Source organism: Mirounga angustirostris, unplaced genomic scaffold (assembly GCF_029215605.1).
Source record: "Mirounga angustirostris isolate CCGP_5_RB_7025 unplaced genomic scaffold, mMirAng1.0.hap1 SCAF_14, whole genome shotgun sequence".
Classification (NCBI taxonomy): domain Eukaryota; kingdom Metazoa; phylum Chordata; class Mammalia; order Carnivora; family Phocidae; genus Mirounga; species Mirounga angustirostris.
In genome coordinates, this window is record NW_026991722.1 from 26,675,299 (window position 1) to 26,695,569 (window position 20,271).

At 36.2% G+C, this 20,271-nt stretch overlaps 1 protein-coding gene and 1 pseudogene across 15 annotated transcripts in view; one reads left to right on the forward strand and one right to left on the reverse strand.

Annotated features, from left to right (window-relative positions):
• PIAS2 (protein inhibitor of activated STAT 2) overlaps positions 1–20,271 on the forward strand; it is a 130,191-nt gene that overhangs the window by 61,860 nt on the left and 48,060 nt on the right. For 14 of the 15 annotated variants that reach the window (XR_010407192.1, XM_064577644.1, XM_054510309.2 and 11 more), the window contains 5 exons: positions 3,553–3,713; positions 5,353–5,486; positions 7,118–7,289; positions 13,563–13,702; positions 18,398–18,435. Coding sequence is in view for 13 of the 15 variants with exons in the window: in XM_064577644.1 (XP_064433714.1) it covers positions 3,553–3,713; positions 5,353–5,486; positions 7,118–7,289; positions 13,563–13,702; positions 18,398–18,435 (645 nt within the window). In the remaining 2 variants the exon portion in view is untranslated. Of the gene's footprint in view, positions 1–3,552; positions 3,714–5,352; positions 5,487–7,117; positions 7,290–13,562; positions 13,703–15,618; positions 15,793–18,397; positions 18,436–20,271 lie in introns of all 15 variants that reach the window. The other variant, XR_010407193.1, reaches the window with a different exon arrangement.
• LOC123852621 (small ribosomal subunit protein eS25-like) lies at positions 12,128–12,532 on the reverse strand (annotated as a pseudogene).

Genomic DNA, 20,271 nt, shown 5'->3' on the forward strand with positions numbered 1-20,271 from the left:
GAAAAAAAACAAGTTCTCAAAGCGTGGCTCAGAGATACTTGGGGGCCCCTGAGACTCTTGGATGAGGTTCACAAAGTCAAAGCTATTTTTTTTTTTTAAGATTTTATTTATTTATTTGAGAGGGAATGAAGGAGAGACAGAAAGCGCAAGCAGGGAGAACAGGGAGAAGCAGGCTCCCCGCAGAGCAAGGAGCCTGATGTGGGGCTCGATCCCAGGACCCTGGGATCATGACCTGAGCCGAAGGCAGATGCCTAACCTACTGAGCCACCCAGGCGCCCCAGTCAAAGCTATTCATAAAATAATACTAGGATGCAGTTTGTCCCTTTTTTGCTCTCATTCTCTCATGAGTAGGTAGTGGTGTTTAATAGGGATTACCTGAATGTTCGTGATGTCAGTGCTCCGAGGGTTGATGTAGTGTGTGTTTTTGTGTATTCTTGTGTTTTAAAAATGTCTGCCTTAATTTCTACTACAATAAATATTGGCAAATATAACCTATATACATAAAAACTCCTTGAGATTCTCAATTTTTAAGAGTGTGAAGGGATTCTGAAGTCAAAAGTATGAGAACTTGTAGCCCCCCCCCCCAAAAAAAGCCATAGTAGGCTGAGTTAGAGCATTATTTAAAAGAAACAAATTATGGAAATTGACAAATATTACCTACCTTATTATAAAATTATTCAAATAGAACAAACATTAAAACTTTAAATTGATGAGGTCTATTACTCAGAAGTAATATTACTAATAGTATGAAATATATCTTTCTAGATTGAACTTTATGTTCATAATCATGTGTTTATTGGAAAAAATTGTATTGTGCTATACATATACTATTCTGTGGTTTACTGTTTTTAAATTAACAGTATATCTTAACTATTAATATCTGTAGATATGTCTTATTTTAATCACTATAGGTATTTTGGTGATTGGGTATGGTGTAAATTAACTTGTTCTACCTTTTTTAGTGATGATTTAGGTTGTTTCCAAATAAAAAGCAATGAAGAAAAATTCCTAAGTAAAACACTAGCCAGTAGAATCCAGTACTTTAAAAAGAATCCAGTATTTTAAAAGAATAATACATGATAACAAAAGGATACCTCTTAGGAATGCAAGTATGGCTTGATTTTAGAAAACTTATGAAAATTATATTAATAGTTGAAAGGGGGGGGGAAACCCCTGTAGTCATCTCATTAGGGTGCTAAATAGGTGTTTAGTCAGCATCGATTCCTAACAGAACTCTTAGCAAAATAGGAAAAGGTAGATAATTGAAACCAAGAACCAGCACCATGTGTTGTTGTAAAACTAGAAGGATCCTCATGGAAGCAAAAAACATTTGCGTTTATGTTAGAGCTCCACCAGCTGGGTCTCAGTGAGCGTGTTTGTAGCCTCACGTCATCTCAGCATCTTCATTTCAAAAGCAGAAATACAGATACTAGTCTTTCTGCAGTCCTAGGGCTGTTAGGAGAATTCTGTGAAATGTGGGTAAAAATCCTTAGCGCCCAGTAAGATTCCACATGACTTAGGAGATAATTTGTTATTAAAGGAAGGGAAAATATAGAAACAAATATCGTAAGAAGAGAAATTGCCTCAGGTTCTCTTCTTTTTTTCTATCTCAAATAATGAGTTCTGTTGTGCTATGTACTTGCATGAATCACTGTAACAGAATTCTAAGATCCCTTTTAGAATTTTAGTTAAACACTCAGTATAGCACAGTGATAAGAGTGTGGACTCTGGAGTCAGAGCTCCTCGGTTCAGATATTGGCTCTGCCACTTTCTAACTTTGTAATGATAGTCATTGTGCCTCAGTGTTCTTGGGGTGGGGGTGGGGGGGATGATAATCTAGATCAATCATACAGCGCAGTTGTTAGGTTTAAATATAAAGTGTCACTTTATAATATAAAGTCATCAACATTGTGCCTTCCATGTAAGTAGAACTATACAAACGATAGTTATTGCTGTGGTGACGACTTGGCTAAATTAATTTTTTTAATTATGAAATAACCAAGTGTTCATTTTAGAAGAAAGAAATTATAGATAAACCAAAAGGGAGGGGGGAAAAACAAATCCTACCCATCAGGCAAAGTTAACAGTGTAATTTTGCTGTGAATTTTTCTAGACTTTATAGTGCTTGTAAAGGAGCCCTTCCTTCTTCCCTTTCTTTCCCTTTGCCATTTTTCTATTCTTTATTTGTTCTGTCATCTAGTCAACAAATACTGAGCACATGCTGCATTCTACGTATTATGCTGTGACACTTGGACTACCGTGGTGAACAGCGACATAGACCTTGTCCTCATGGAGCTTAGAGTCTAGTGGGAGAAACAGATTTTCTATCAGAATTACACAGAGCTGGTTATAAACAGATATTCTCTGTAAGGAAGTATATAGGGAGGGCTGTTGAAAGGCTATACAGAAAGACTCAATCTAATCTGGTGTGTCCTGATGTTGGTATGCCTCTACCAATTGGAATAAGAATTGAACAAAGCACTATAGTTACATAAAAGTATATTGGAATATCGGCACATGTGATTATACACACAAAATTTTCATAAGTGAAAAATACATTTGCAGTTCATATCATTTATAAGAGGCTGACTTAATGTAGAGCTTCTGTAGATAGATAACCAAAGACTAACAACCAAATGGAAAATGAGAAAAGGTTTTGAATAGGTGGTTCTTAGAAACACAAATGGCTCTTAGAAGTAAAAAAAGAAGCTCAACTTAAAATTTTAAGACAAATATAGTTCACGGCTATAATGGGGTATTTTTTTTTTTTTTACCTGTTAGGTTGGCAGAGATCAGAGTGAATTATAGCACTATGCTGACAAGGTTGAGGGGAACCAAGTACATTGATACTTCTGTGGAAGATACTTTGTCAGTGTGACAGAAATCACAAATGCACTTTCCCTTTGATCCAAAAATGTCACTTCTAAGAGTTTATCCTGTAGATATTTATTGCAGCATGATTTGTAGTCATAAAAGATTGGAAATAATTTAAACGTCCATCACTAGGGCAGGATACTAGTTAAATAAATAATGATCCTTCATATCATGTACTTCATATCAGTTACGATACCTTCATATCATGGTATGTGTACTGATATATATGAATTTTGTGTACTGATATATATGAGACAATCACCAAGTATTATGTGACAGTTGGTACAGAATTGTGTGTATTGCATGCTACTATTTCTGGGAAAATTTTTAAAATACATACTTGGTTATGCGTAGAGTATCAGTGAAAGTACATGTAAGAGATGGGTAACAGTGGTTCCCTCTACATAGGGGAACAGGTAAGAAAGAGACATTTTTTCCTACCTGTGAATTTGCATGTTAATTATTTTTAAAAAGTGAAATGGGCTTTTAAAAGTCATAGGGCAGTCAGTGAATACAAATAAAATAGGTAGCAGTCTTGACGGAGATAAATTCTGGTTTGAATTTTTTTTCATTTTCCTCTTCTGTAGGATCTTTTCAGATCTGATGAATGACTCTTGCCTTTGTGGCTTTATTCTCCTTTCTGAAAGGTTTCCCCCTGTTGTCTTTCCTGTCCTGTAGTTAGGGAAAATGAGGTTGACAATCCCATGCCGTGCAGTGACTTGTACACATCTACAGTGTTTTGATGCTGCCCTTTATCTGCAAATGAATGAGAAGAAGCCCACCTGGATCTGCCCTGTGTGTGACAAAAAAGCAGCCTATGAAAGTCTAATTTTAGATGGGTAAGTATATCCCAACGTAAGTGTTAGCTTATGTAAACATTCAGTACAGCCTCATACAGATTTTAGTCTAGCATCGTGTTACCCTTTTTATTTATTGTTGCGTTTGTGTACTGTTGGGTTTGTTAAACTCACGAGGGATATTGGTCTGTTGTTTTCTTTTAATGTCTTTTTTTTTTTTTGAAGATTTTATTTACTTATTTTAGAGAGCATGAGCGTGGGTTGGGGTGGGGAGAGGGGCAGAGGGGGAGAGGGAGAGAATCTCTCAAGCAGACTCTGTGCTGAGCACGGAGCCCTACGTGGGGCTTAATCCCACGACCCATGAGATCATGACCTGAGCGGAAACCAAGAGTCAGACGCTCAACCCATTGAGCCACCCAGGTGCCCCTTTTGTCTGCTTTTAATGCCAGAGTAATGCTGGCCTCGTACAAATGAGTTGGGAAGTGGTGGTATCCTGTCTCCTCAAATATTTGGTAGAATTCCCTAGTGAAGATGTTTGGGACTGGGGCTTTCTTTGTGGTAAAGTTTTTAACTACAAATTCATTTTCTTTAATATACGTGGATTTCCTCAGGTTATCTATTTCTTTTTGAGCCTTAGTGTGACTAGAAGTTTGTCGATTTTATTGATCTTAAAGTCCCAGCTTTTTGTTTTCATTGATTTTTCTCTTTTTTCTGTTTCTTTTCTTATTTCCCTTTTCATGTTTACTTTCATTTTAATTTGCTCTTCTAACCTCTAGAAGCTGAGGTTATTGATTTGAGTCCTTTTCTAATATAGGAAGATTAGTGCTTTAAATTTTCTTCCAAGTACTGCTTTAGCTATATTCCACAAATTTTTTCATTTTCATTGAGTTCAAAATACTTTCTAATTTGTGTTTTTATGTTTTTTGTTGGTTTTTTTTTTTTTTGTCTCATTCGTTTTTAGTTTCCAAATATTTGGGCATTTTCCACATATTTTTCTAAAGATGATTTCAAATTTCATTATGGGCATAGAACATAGTTGTATGCAGAGTTATTTTAAGTTTATTGAGACTTTTCATGTCCCTAATCCTCCTTTTCCCTACCCCATGATCCTTTTTTCTTGATAATAAACTTACAAATTATTTTTTATATAACAACCTTTATTATATTTGCTTTTTTTTTTTTTAAAGATTTTATTTATATAATTGACAGGGAGAGAGAGAGAAAGAGACAGCGTGAGAGGGAACACAAGCAGTGGGAGTGGGAGAGGGAGAAGCAGGCTTCCCGCGGAGCAGGGAGCCCGATGCGGGGCTCGATCCCAGGACCCTGGGATCACATGCTTAACGACTGAGCCACCCAGGCGCCCCTGCTTATGTTTGTTTTATATGTTATGTTGGAGGTTGTTCTTTACTGCCAATCCCAGTTACGAGGCTCCAGGTGTCTTTCTGTTTAGTCACTGATTTCTTAGATGATACTCAGTAAGTCACTTATGTTGCTCATTAAAGATCTAAAACCTGGGAGGAAGGGGATGTAATAGTGTAAACAAATGTGAAGTATTGAAACACCAAAACAAAATGTCAGATAGCATTACTTTTGTCTCCAAGGCAGTATATGTATTACTTTGTTAGTTCACCTTTGAACAAAGCCGTTGATTACATTTATGTACTTCTTAATTGGTTTATAGGCTTTTTATGGAAATTCTCAATGACTGTTCTGATGTGGATGAGATCAAATTCCAAGAGGATGGCACTTGGTGTCCAATGAGACCGAAGAAAGAAGCTATGAAATTGTCCAGCCAGCCGTGTACGAAAATAGAAAGTATGTGCAGAATGGCCACAGAGAGCAAAGCAATGAGACAACGTTGTCTTTATCGTTAACTTTGGCCACTAGAACTACATTTGGAACTCAGTTTGCGAACTTTATCTTTTGATCATCTGTTACATATGTAATTTCCCCCAAATGATTTTTACTCTTTCCTTAAGAAATGTGCTAAAGTTTATACCATCTTATAATAGCTTTTTCATAGTATATTGTAAATCTGTAAAGGAAGCAATCATTTAAAATTATTTTAATATATGGTGTTTGTTACAAAATGAAAAGTTATAAATGACATTTTTATGGATGGTTTTTCAGGATCGTTTTTAGGGTACCTTTTGGGGGAACTGCAAGTGGAGGTGTGCTTAGAGGCCACAGAATCCATCATTGGAGGGTGGGGGCAGGTGCTCACAGATTAGTTGCTAAAAAAGTGAACAGATTGTTTCCATTTCTTTGTGGCAAGGAATTTGACCATTGGTTGGTTACCTAGGATGTATACCCAGCCTTCAACTCCCTATACCCATACACACTGAGTGGGGAAACTAGGGGCAATTATAGCAATTGAAACCTGTAGGTGAACCTAAAGTTTTCTTTTTATCTGACACAGTCCACTCACTGCATTTAAGTTTTATGCTGATTATATTTGACGTTCTGACAATGTAATGAATAATGGGTACTCAGAGTGAAAAGTAAAAGTTTCATGTTAATATTAATCATTCTCCTGGGGCACTTGGCTGGCTCATTTGGTAGAGCAAGCAGCTCTTGATCTGAAGGTCTTAAGTTCAAGCCCCACATTGGGTGTGGAACCTACTTAAAAAATTTCATTCTCCTGTGATTGTTACTGAACCTATAGGTAGAATGATCAAGGTTTCCCTCATCTTTGAGAAGAATAGTGATTTAGTTGATTAGCTGCTGCTTTTCCATTATCAGCCAGGATTAGTTTTCTGTTAAACAGATCACAGCGCATAATGTAATTTCTATGGTGAGTTAACATATGGTATATGTGGGCAGAAAGGAAGACCTAAGTGATTAATAGATAGTTGCTAAGAAAAGCTTTAAATGTCTGAATAACTTAAATGAGAAGTTTGGAGTTTTTTCAGCTCATCATCAAGGTTTAAATTTTTATCAAGTTCTGGCTTATGGTGAGGGGCCCATACAGTCTCTGACATGAGTACCATTGCTTTGCTAGAATGAAGTATTCGATTCTGACTTAACAGTGCCACACATCTTGAGAATACACAGCTTGTGAAGCCACATACTCTTGCCTGTGGCTGCAGATTGGACCCCTAACCCTATGCTGTCCATAAAATGACTGCTAACCTGGGGGGACAAGTGTGAACACCAGGATCTGAGCAAATCCTTTGGCAGTACTGGGGACATAAGAGCGTGCTTTCCGAAGGAGGCTTTGACCTTGTGGCAAGGCATAGAGCTTACTCTTTCTTCCCAGGTAAGCAGTCACTTTACAGACAAATGTGTGGAGTTAAGGAGTTAGTCTCTATCAAATGGGCAGAGTATGTGGCTTTCCTGGCTGTATATTCTCCTGGGCTTGCTGTACAGTTAAGACTTATGGTTAGAGTTTATTTGTGTCCCACCTTTTTTTTTTTTTTTGCTTTTGCTTCTCTTCCTTGCATCAGGTTCAAGTGTCCTCAGTAAGCCTTGTTCAGTGACTGTAGCCAATGAGACAAGCAAGAAGAAAGTGGATGTTATTGACCTAACAATAGAAAGCTCTTCTGATGAAGAGGAAGACCCTCCTGCCAAAAGGAAATGCATCTTTATGTCAGAAACACAAAGCAGCCCAACCAAAGGGTTTGTTAATTTATAGTTCACTATTGTTTATTACACTTGGAACTGTTCTTGGTACAGGTTTGTAAATGTCTCTTTGAAAGTTGCATAACTATAGAAGGCTATTTTCATTTGCCTTTGTTCAGTTGAAATATTTTCAAGAGAGCACCTTGTTTAAAGGAGAAACTTTTGATGAAGAAATTATTAACATCTTTGGGAGGTGAGAGTTGAACTCTTCTCATGTCTAAGTATTTCATTATTTGATCCTTTTTTGTCATTTTCTGGAACCTAAATTTGGCATCACAGACCAACATGAGTAAGCCTGGCGTAAAAATGGAATGTGGCATTGGGAATCTGACAAGTGTGGATTCCAGTTTTGATACCATTGCTTACTCGTTCTGGATCTTGACTGAAATACTTGTGTGAGCCTCCTTTTTCTGCTCTGTAAAATGGGGTTAAATAATACCTACCTTATGCATAAGATGATTGTCCGATTTCAATAAGCTAGTGAGAAAGCTTAGGCTCAGTGTCAGGCATGTGATAGTCTCAGTAAAAATTGGTTGCCTTCCTATTTCATCCTCTCCAGGGCAAACTGTGGTCAAGTAAATGCGTTCTAGCATGTAGGTTTTATGACTCATGTGGCAGAAGCTATTGCTGTCTTATGTAGTAAGTGTGATAGCTTTAAGTATCTAACAACAGGTGCTTCTTAGAAATTTTGGAACCTGCAAGATAGTAGCGGAGGATTTTCCTGACATCCCATGAACATACTATTAGACTTGGGTGTGCCAGTCTTGTCCTTTGGGCCTCTCAGTGTACTTATTTTTTATAATGGCTTTATTGGGGTATAATTTATATGCCATAAAATTTTCCCATCTCAGCTATTAAGTTGCCCAGTTCATTGATTTTAGTAAATTCAGGGAGTTGCCCATTCATCATCAATTCAGTTGTAGAGTATTTCTAACACATAGTAAACTTCTCTCATGTTCACTTGCAGTTAATCTGCATTCACACCCCAGATCTAGGCAACTGTTCATCTTCTTACCATCTCTATGAATTTGCCTGTTCTAGACATTTTATGTAAATGGAATTATACTCTCAGTGTATTTTGGTTTAAAAAGCCTAGAAGTTATAGCTACCCAGCTCATTCCATGCAGTCAACTTAATTCCTAATACCCAAATGAGATTTACACATTAACAACCATGCAGAATGAAGCTGGCTCACATTAGAAAGACCAATGAAAATTCTAAATTCAATCTTAGGAAATCATTTAATTATATTAAAATGGTATCCATTACCACAAAGTAGGGTTCATCCAGGAATGCTTTGTTAGGAAATACATTGATAAAATGGATTGTATCATAAGGATGACTATATAGTCATCTTAATGGATTCTGGAAAGGTATTTAGTTCATTAATAGCCATTCCTGATAGAAACTCTTTGAAATATCAGAATTCATTTAGTGGTTTGAAGGGTTTACTGAAGCGGATTTATTCTTAGGCTGCATTAATGAAAGAAGCATAGTGTCCAGGATATATACCCACACTAGTTTTATTCTGTTCAAGGCTAGATGATTTTTACTTAATATCATTTTAGTCAGTGTTGATCATGAGAAGATGGCAACAGGGTGGTAAATAGTGCATACTGTAGCATGATGGGTGGATGGGTCTAAGGACTGAAGCTGTTAAGCCAGGGCAAGAGAATATGTGAATATGTGGATATCTTGTAGTTCTTAAAATGCAGAGGGAAGATACATGGAAAGACTTTCAGTTGGAGCTGAACACTAGGAAAGTTGATGTTTTGTGCTAAAATCACATTTTCTGTATCGAGGTAGATTGGATGCCACCTGTTTTGTGGATGTCACGGAGACTCATGCTATGGTTATATCCTCTCTGTAATCCCTTCCAACTCTTAATGCTTTTCTGGTTTTGTTCTTGGTCATCCTTTTCATATTGTCTTGTGGCTCAGCATCTAGAATTTTCATGGTTTTTCTCTGCTCTGTAAGTTTATCGTAGGACTTCTTGGTCAATGATAGTAAGCAAATGAGAAAGAATAGAGAATGAGAAACCAGGAAAACTTTCTTTCAGTTACATTCCAGAGAGCAGTTATTTTTAAAGAGGTATTTGTTTTAGTAAAAATTGTTCTTTTTTTTTTTAAAGGGGGAGAGAGTGCACGTGAGCAGGGGAAGAGGGAGAGGGAGAGAGAATCCCAAGCAGACTCTTTGCTGAGTACAGAGCCTGACTCGGGGCTTGATCCCACAACCCTGAGATCATGACATGAGCCGAAATCAAGAGTCAGACGCTCAACTGACTGAGCCACCCAGGCACCCTTAGAAATTGTTCTTAAAAACAATTTTACAGTTGTTTTACAATCAAGAGGTAGAATGCATTCCACCTAGACATAACTTCTGTTAACATTTTGATGGTAATCCTTCTAGTGTCTCGAGTACCTACTCTAGTCCTTAAATGCAGTCATATAGTACCTATCAGAAGAGACTGGCACCTTAATCTAAGACTTTTAGAAAAACCTCTGATATTTTTCGACATTATAAGATAATTCTAAATACTATGTCCCAACCCCATTCCCTGAATCATTGAATGATTACTTTGTCACTAATAAGGTATTCTAAAGACAGACATAGGCAAATATAGAGATACTTACTTCTGTGGATTAAGACTCACTAGGAATTGGTAACAAAATTGAATCTTTTTTATGTTTGTATGATAAAGTGGGAGCACACAGGGGATTTCAGGTTTATGGATAAAAATTCAAGTTACTGAACTGTTAACTCATTTTCAGACATCTAAGTCTGGGCCAAGTATGATGAATTCAGTGATCCAGTACATGGTCTAGAGTACTAATGTTTGCTCTCTAGCAGTGTTCCAGCAGTTTACCTTTGTGCTGTGATGTTATGGATAAAGCTACAAAAATTTAAAATATATATGTACACATGCATAATGTATACCTATGCCTGTGTGTGTATTTGCCAATCCTGTGAGAAGGCAGTAACATGTTACAAATTTTAAATTTTTTATTATCTTATAATATCACATTTTTATACCCACAATTCCATCATATATAGCCATTTACATTTCTCCCTTGTTACTCCATATTTATAAATCTATTTTTTTGCATAGACATTAGAATCATTTACCTTTCTGAATGTAGTCCTTGTGAATATTCTGATTAAAACCAAAATCTGCTACCACTGTATAATTTGATAATGGTCACAAATGACTAATTTACCCATTCTATAAAAATGGAATTTGTGTTAATGGTTGCAAAGTTCACGTAATAGAAATTAATCTACACAAAATAGTTTTTCAGATGTTTGCTAAGATTTTAATTGTTGATCTAATAATTTGTACCTTCATTGGATTTTGACATTTTCACATGTTGTGACAGTCAACATTTTGTATTGGAGAAACAAGGAGTAAGTTACTTAATTTAAAGTTTCATGTTATGAGAACAGAACCTATGCAATAATTAGATGTTATTATGGCGATAGACTGTGTCTTGGGACACTGACTTGCTATAGGGGTAAGTAATGGAGCCAAGGAGGAAAGTGAGTTTTGTTGTTGTTGCCTATAAATCTGATTCAAGTTCAGAGGTCCATTCAGGATCAAGACAAAAGAAACTTTTGAGTGTGAGATAGCAAAGGAAGAGAAAGAGCAGGAGGAAGGTAGGCATGGGCATGTGCATGTGTGTGTGGTGTGTGTATGTGTGTATCTTCAAAAGCTTATCTCTTACATTTAAAAAAATATAATTAAGATATTAATACTGTGAGACAGCCAGAATAATCAGAGCCATTTTTTTAACCCCCTCCTCAGCATGAGCATACCAGTCTCTTTCCTTAGCCCCTATTCCCCCCACCCCCAATTACAGATACACATTCCTGTGTGGGAGGTAGGATCACATGTAATTTGAAAATACTTTCGGTGATTACCTGTTGTACTTTCATCCCTGTAGGAGGACCACTGTTTTCAAATCTCTAAGAAAAGATGTGCTTTAATACAACATAACTTATTTGATTTCATCCCCAGTTCATTCTTTCCCCCTCCACAGAGTCTGCCTTTTCTAGTATTGCCCACTTCCTGCTGTGGTTTTAGGTCTCCAGGAGGCCAAGAAGCCTTCTGATTCTAGCCAGGCAGGTTGCTCTTTGGATGATGACTTCCATCTTCATCTACCTCTGGAAAATGTGTTTGAAATACCAGGCTTCTGTTAATTGTCTCAAGCATGTTATGTTTCCTATGGATCCATTTTTAAGACTTCTGAACTCTGACCTATGTTATTTATTCACTATTCTGAGAATAACATGGTTGCCAGCACAGCTGTATATGTATTCACAAGATGACTTCATTTTCCACATTTCCAGTGACGTCCGTATTTTTGACAAAGAGTATAGAATAAGAGCTAGACAGAATCCTCATGTCATTAGGCAAACTAGTTTTAGAATGACTCCAGTGTCTAAATAGGTTGTGATTATTTTAGTGGTTTGAGATTTAAATGGAGGTCATGAAACAGTTTTGTCAGTTGTTTAGAGTATGAAAAGTGTCATGCAGCTATGTCATCAGTTCTGATCGCTAGTATGTAATAATTGGAGCAGTAACAGGAAGTGTTTCGACCAAAAGAAAGGACATCTAGAGGTCCTAGTGGTCATCTCAGTCTAGCTTTGTGACCATGGTGCTAAGTTTTCTGTTGGTTTTACTTTCTTCATTTTTGTAATGATCCCTTCCAGGAAGCTACATAATTCCGTGCCTCTCTCATTAAGCTTACAATAGTTCACTGGCAGTGCTTTGGGATGCTAGCATTAATGTCCCTGTGTCCCTGTCCCCTCTCCTTTTTAAAAATAAATTTCATTTTTCAAAAGGTACAGTTGGTGGGACCTGTCTGTGCATCTTTACTTGTAGTAGGGGCATCTCCGCCCTTGGTATTTCTGGCATAAATCACTTGAATGCCGTGTTTTGAAAACAGCTTAATGAATCCTTTACTAAGGAGTTCCTGAAGGGGGCTGCCCTGGCCAGGGAATTGTGAATCTTTAGTTTCTCAGAGACAACAGCTGGGGTTACTAGTTTATAGATGGGAACTTCCTTATAGAGTTTGTCACATGGGGCCCTTGTCAAACAAGACCAGGTTATTGATCTTAGGTCCCAAACTCTGCCTTTGGACTATTTCTTTTTGGTTTTGGCCGCAGATTTGTTCACTGGGTCTTTATCTTTCTTGGCTGACTTTCCTGCATCACGTTTTCTTCTTGTCCTTGGGTGGCATCATGAGGCTCAGAGAGCAGCTGCTACCGCTGCAGCCTCACTAAGATGAGGGACAAAAACATGGCCGCCATGAGCCACATGGTCCCTGACATTGCTTAGTTTCTTGTGTACATTCAAGATGCTTTTCTTGGGAGGTTGGGCGACTAAGAGAAAATGAAGGTTAAATAGAATGCAGTCATCTTTCTTTATTCCTGACATTTAAAAAAATACGACTAATTATACTGCTTCTTGAAATTATAAAGCTGTAATTATATATATATATTTATATATAGTGTGTGTGTATATATATATGTATATATATATAACCAATTGTGTATTTTTTAAGTGTGTTTAATTTGTATTCTTAGTAGCATGATTAGTTAATTTCAAAGTCTATAAACCCTTTTAGGGTAGATGGTATCATAGTAACTTAATATTTTTATTTCTGGATATTTTATCTTAAATCTTGAAAAATCATCTTATTCTAATTTCTGACTGCTGTCATCAGGTTGGCTGGCTTTAGGATGGGCTATCTTTGCTCAGGTGATTCTCAGATAAGATTGCTTGGTAATTAACACAGTTCGGGTTAGAATGGAAGAGCTTGTGGTTGAGCTGTAGTAAGTAGCTTCACTTATAAAGGTGCCATGATTTAAATCAAATCTTAGGAGTCCTCCATTTTATTTCTAAATTTCTTTATAGGTAAAATTACTAACATCCACATCTGTGTTGCACATACATTAATAAGAGCCTATGTAAAGTGTATTTCTACTAGTGAATGACAGTTTTCTGTATTGCTCCAGCACTGTACCTTATGTTTTAATGCCAGCTTGCTCTTACGTCACAGCTGCTGCTGAGAGCCAGCATACGTTCATGTTAAAATGAAGACTGTTAAGAAAGAGGAGAGTAGAGTGGAGGACTGTGTAGTGAGTAGCTGCCATGTAGTTGAGTTGAAACTTAGTGCGCTTACAGCTGAGAATGCCCAGTGGTGTGGCCCGTGTCTCCTCTGAACTAACAGCCAGATTGTTTGTAATTTCCCGTGCTATTTAAAACAGGGTTCTCATGTATCAGCCATCTTCTGTAAGGGTGCCCAGTGTGACTTCGGTTGATCCTGCTGCTATTCCGCCTTCATTAACAGACTACTCAGTACCATTCCACCACACGCCAATATCAAGCATGTCATCAGATTTGCCAGGTATGTGAAGAGTTCTTGTATTTTGTTACCAAGTTTTATTTACTTTTACTCTTAATCTGTGGAGCAAATGTAGTGTTGTAATTTGAACACAAATACTAAGGGAATTTGATGGTTTCATTTAAAGGTAGTATCTGTTTTAATGCATCACATTCAATTCCTATCATTTTAACTACAGAACAATCTATAGATTCCTAATGATAGGAAATATAATAGGATAGTAGGAAAATTTTATAGACTTTACTCTCCCTCCTAAGGAATTTGTACTCAGGAGATACTTTCTTTATCATAGAAGCTTCACAGGTTCAGGAGAGTGTTTTCTCATGATCTTCTCGGTAACCCGTCACAGCTTCAGAACATACTGCTGTACCATGGGGTTGACATTACCCGTAGCTTTAACCTGTGGGCTTTTTCTCCTCTGTAAAAATAGGATCTACCAGCTGTTTCCTTATGTGTATATTAACATTTGAAAAGTTCAGTGCTGCTTGAATTACCTTAGAACCAAGGCCATATTATAAAATTTGGAACTCCCCCTCCCGCCCTGTGCCCCCTTTTCTTCCCTCCAGAGCCATTGTTATTGTAGACATTTTTTGTCAAATTTGAGCAAGCCTGAAACCAGTGCCTCTTGTATTCATGACTTCCCTTCTTTCTGAGGGGCCCTTTTGGTGCAATACAGTTCCCTCCTCCTGTTCTTAATATTCTTTTCTAGATTTGTGAAGTTAATTTTGACCTAGAATTTATTTTTCTTACCCTCTTAATGAGGTCTTTATTTTAAGCACGGTATATATTCTGTTGGGCAAAATTTGTGTTGAAACAATCGGTAATTGTGTTATCTGGCCTAGTGTAATCTTGCCACTTGAAATTTATTCAAATTATCCGAATAAAATTTAATCAAGAGAAATAGACCAATAATAGTATCTATCAAAAATTTCAAAAAGCCTACTTAACTATGTTTACTCCATATGTACTTGGGGAATTGGTATTTGAAACATTGTTAAGCCCAGCCTGCACCAATTAAAAAATATTTGTTGTGTACAAAACTTGATGCCAAGATACAGGGGAGGTTTCTTGGTCCATAAGACAGATGGAACTCAGAGATACTTAATTCCTAATTGCCATGTTTTCCTTTAACTTTGTCTAGTTTTAAATGAGGTTGAGAAGTGTCCACGTATCGTCTTAGTATGTGTTATAAACAAGCATTCTGGAAGAATTTGTGTTCCTAAAAACCTTGAAATACAAATTAATGCTGAAAAAACTTTGTTTACTAAAGCAACCCTGGCCATTTAAGACTAGAACAGCTATAATTTATGAATCACTTGCTCTGTTAGTTTTCAAATTATGTGAGTCTGGATGAATTTTTAATTTTAGAGAATTTACATTATTTCAAAATTTGGGCATAAAGTGAGACTATTTATAAAGTGTGCAGATTTAAGAAGCAATAAGTTATGTTACCTGTATATTTTGTAAAATATATTTCAAGCTGGTATGAAGGAACTAAGACTAATATGCAGGGCTGATACTTGGCCAGTATAAACCAGAATGGGGATACTGGTTATTGAAGTGTTGAAATGCTTTCTTACCAGTTGATAAATTGAACAGAAAAGGATCTATTGTACTTTAGAAGAATTACCAGTTTATCATCATCTATGAATTATGTAGCAATTACTGCATCTAAATAGTTTAGTTTTTACTTTGGTTTTATTGTTAATGTGCTCTTTTGTAGTTAGTAATTATTTTGGTTTTATTTTTGTGCATAATTTTTATGTAATTAGTCTTGTGCAGAGTTTTGATACTTATACACTTAATAATTTATAATAAAATATTAAATAGAATATCAAGAATGGAGAGATGACAAAGTTTTAATACATTTCTTAACATTCCTTTTAAACATCATAAATATGAATCTTCTGAATCTGCAGGAGAACAAAGAAGAAATGATATTAATAATGAACTGCAGCTTGGAACACCTCCTGATACTGTGCAACAATGAATACAAAATAAAACAAATAATTTGTATTTATGGAATGGAAAACAGCTTGATTATTTCAAGAAAAAATATGACTGCCTTATTATTGCTAGTGCCATATTGTCAGGTGCGAATGGTGCTCAAAAGTTGTATCATTAAAATTGGAAAGTGCTAAACATTTACATATTTAGTCCTGTAGCAATCATGTTTTGTTAAAGTTCATGGCTCAAGTAAGGAAAATATGGTGTTATTAATAAGACATGTAGAGTCAGTTTCACATAAAGAAGCACTTAAAATCTAAAAACTACAATTTTATCAGTGATAATGAAACATTTAGAACGTACCATCAGAATTTTAACACTGCCTGCTTTTTAGTTAAAAATAATTGAGCATTTTCAACCATGAAATACTTAGGTGAGCATAAAAATATATAGTACAGCACACTGCAATTGAAGCTTATGGTGAAATAAGAAAACAGTATTTTACTAAACTACAAAACAAGGCAGTAACATTTTAATCCGTATTCATGAAACTCCATCTATTTCATATAGGAGCTTTAATAGTATACTTAAAATGTAAGATGCAAGACTTTGATAATAGTTTAAAGTTTTTTTGTCAGAAGGAATAACATCTGAAATACTGTATCGAACTTCAGTGTTAGTGTTTGAGAAAAAATGGTTCCAGTGAGAAATATTTACATTAAAACATTGGATTGTGTGTGGAGAGCATCTGTGTAATGCTAGGGACACAGTCAAGAGTTTCAGCCAATCTTAGAAACATTTCTGGTTGTTTTATTATGGCATATTAGAAGTCCCCATATTCAGTTATCCTTGGATAAGGTGTCAAAAGATACAGATGAAGTAAATGTCTTAAGTCTTGTATGAGTATATATCGACTGGCACACATGAAATGATCATCAAAGAGAATTATAGTACGTCTGAAGAGCTGGGAATTGAAATAATGAAAATATGAAGAATCTTTGCACCTTGATGGGCAGCCTCCAGTGCTGGAGCTGCACAGTTTGAAAATTTTATCAAGCCTGTATATTTATTTAAATTGCAGTTATGAAGTGGGAAGCAGTAAGCATTTAGAAAATGAGCATTTTTGAGTTGATTTGGCATCAGTACACAATATTGCAAGAGACAGTAATACTTTTCTTCAGCTTTATAAAAAAGGGTTAAGTTATTCAAATGGACTGAGCGATTCAACAAACATTAAAAGTGATTGAACATATAAAATTAAGTAGGCTATAAAAAGCAGAAGCTATTAAAGAAAAATGTTACACCATTTGAAGGAAAACCAAATTAACAAAATTAAGTCAATTAAAGGACATGCCAGTAAACTATCTTTGTGACTTAGTCAATAATAGAAATGTTGAATATATAAAATTCGGAAGGTATTATAAGGGCTAGACAGATTTTGAATTACTGTTCAGAAGTGGAGGATTTACTGAACAATACCATTAATGTGAAGAGAGAAACTCTCAGCTTACTGAGATATGTCATCTACTGATTATCAGTATAATGGGAAGTCATTGGAAAAGTTAATTGTGATCCCCTTTGTCCAGTGTTGGCTCAGACTCCCTTGTATCATAGAGCTAGTGACAGGCATGGAGTGAAAAACCGTATTTAAAAATGCTTTAGAAACTGAATGCTTTCTTTCAAATGATTGGTGCTATTCCTTGTATCACTTGATAAGCCTTTTTATCATATCCTTACAGTATAAGGGAATAAATGTACTTTAAAAGAGGTATAAATTATTCATACTGGTTATTAAATATTTTAAATATCATTTCCACAAATATTCTCTATTTTGAGTAACAGTCTAATATCAGACTTTTATTCTGTATGATTGTTATATTTGAGGTGACATTGAATGCCAGCATATAAAAGTTCATAGAATTGAACAGAAATTGGCCTGTCTCACTGACCTACACTTAGTAATTTTTTTTTAATGTCTTAAAATCTAGCTAGGTTTAGGGGGACTGATTTTGAAGTTTATTGCTAGACTTCTCAGAGTTGAATTTTTTATTATTTATTGTTATAATTTTAATACTTCAAAATTGTATTACTGGGCAAACTTTTCCACATTCCCGTTTCTAAAGCGTAATTGGAGAATCCCAGGTCTTTGGTTTAGAAAACTGCATTAGCTTATAACCCAGTAAGCCCTACTAAGATTTGACTTGTTAGTGAGCAGCAGTTAACCGAGTGCTTGCTTTGTGCGGAGCGTTGAACTGTGTACTACTCTTGATGTGGGGACAGGGTGACAGAGAGCGATCCATGAAACAGACATCTGTTTAAGAAGTGATATTTTAGAAGCTCAATGTGGTGTATTTCTAAAAAATAAATGTGAAGTATCTTAAGAGCCTAAGTATGTTTTTTTTTAATGGTCCGAATCCAGATCATTCTCTCATCATTTTAATTGCTTCTCATTCTGTTAAGTGATGAAGGGGAAAAGTTTGCTTTGACTAGTCTTACTTCTCTGGAAATTTTTGGACTGGTCCCTTTAAGTCTCTGAGAGGTGGTTTTTCCAGTTGTTTTGTGAGGGAATACGTTCATTTTGGGGTTTTATGCACTTTAAATATCACTGATTGTGGTGTTGAACTTCTCTGTGGCAGAATGGTAAGCACTTACCCAAATGTTTTATGACTCATGATAAATACAAAATGATTTTGGGAAATAATCTTGTCTCCAAAATATGAGACAACTATTAACAAAGCATTTTTGTTTTAGGTTTGGATTTTCTTTCCCTTATTCCAGTTGATCCCCAGGTATGTATCCTGAATTTAAGCAACTAATTTGTATATGATTGTTGGTTATGTCATACTAACTAAAAATGACCAGTTGCATAAAATCAGGACAGTCAACTTTCAGTTACTTAACTTGATGGAAATGAATTACTATATAAATACTTCACAATTTTATTTGGGGGAATAAAGTTGCTGTTTTTAAATTTATGGTATTTTTTACTTAATACCTGAATTTTTAATTATATTTTATTTAGTTTAATAATCAATTGGCATTTCTTTACAAGCACTTGAGTGATTAAAATGAGGGGAAGCAGTGATGACCAGAAGTTAAAACTTCACGGAGATTATTTGTGAAACGCTCGTTCTATATGTCGAAAAGAGCAAAGAGCGGAAGTTGGTTCAACAGGCTTGAATCATTAGCTTGATTCTTCCTTGTGTTTAGAGGCAGTCAGATTCAGACTTTGGGGATGCCCCAATCTAAAGTTGCTATAAACCAGTCATTCCTGTTTTCTCTGCCAGCGATAAGAAACTCAGTATCCTAGAGTCCCAACGTGGAGACCTGCAGTAAACCTGGACTGACAGGCATAGGGCAGAGGCAGAGCAGAGGAGGGGAGGGCATGGGAGAAGCGGAAGGGGGAAGGGAAACAGAGAGACTTCGAGAGAATTGCCAAGGGTAGGGAGGGCCAGAGGAAGACCCACAGACCACTGCTTTGGTTGCTAAGTCTCATAGTGGCCTCCTGTGTCAGGACTCTGTATCTGATCAGGAAAACAGCACTGGAAATTTGGGCCCAGGGTAACATGTGCAGAATGAGGAATTTCTTCTCACCCTGAGTTGACTTTGTTACATCAGCAGATTCTATAACAAAGGTAGCTCTATGTTTTTCTAGGAAATGGATTCTTCAGGCTTAAAATATTGCTGATTTTTATGAGAATCATCCTTTTAAAAAAATGGTCTTGGAACCCAGAGGGTTTTGATTTCGTAGTGCTATTTGGCATACTTAGTGTCAGGCTAACTTATTTGTTAAGCCAGTAGAAGGGTGAGGTGGTGCCTTCAGTTTTCCTGAGAATCCTTAGATTTTTTCCTCCTTTACCTCCATAGTGCCCCCTTAAGCCCTGTTATCTTTGTGCAGTTATGTGCCAATTATGCATGAAGAGTACAGAGTTAGAGGTGAAATGGTTGCAACCTGAATATTACAGGAATTCACAGGGCCTATTGATAGCAGGACTGTGGTCTCTAGCATTCATCTTATAAATAAGAGAGTACCTTTTTATTACCAGGCAGTCAAAAATGGCCTGAGAGGAAGTAGAAATAAAATGTAAATTTCTGGACTTTTTTCCAGATTGTTTCCTCAATATTAGTGGAAAATTAGAATTGATTTCATTTTAAAATAGTTTAATGCCTTACAATTCTACTCTCTTTAGAGCTTCTGAGAAGCTCTTTAAGAACTATTCCTTCTCCCCCAACCCTTAACCAATATCCATTTGATCTCTTTGTGCATGACATTCATTTTATTGATGAACCAAGACTGTTATCCATCCTAAACACTAAACTACTTTTTTTGGTAAGGCATCCTGAATTTTAGTTGTCGCTCTTCCACTGACTGGCAATGTAAGCCTGGGGCTGTCATTGCCGTTTTAAGATCTTTTGGTAGATCATGTAGTCGAAACAGCTTCAGTTTTAAATTCCTGTTTGGTGATTAGTACGTCTAATGATAGGCTGAAAAATTTGTAGAATTGATAATATTGATAGGATATCCTTACTGATCTTCTTTGATACAGTTAATCTAAAGACAAACTTTTAGGACTTCTTCTCTTGTATATACTGGACCTCACTTATTTTACTGAAGTCAGTGTTGT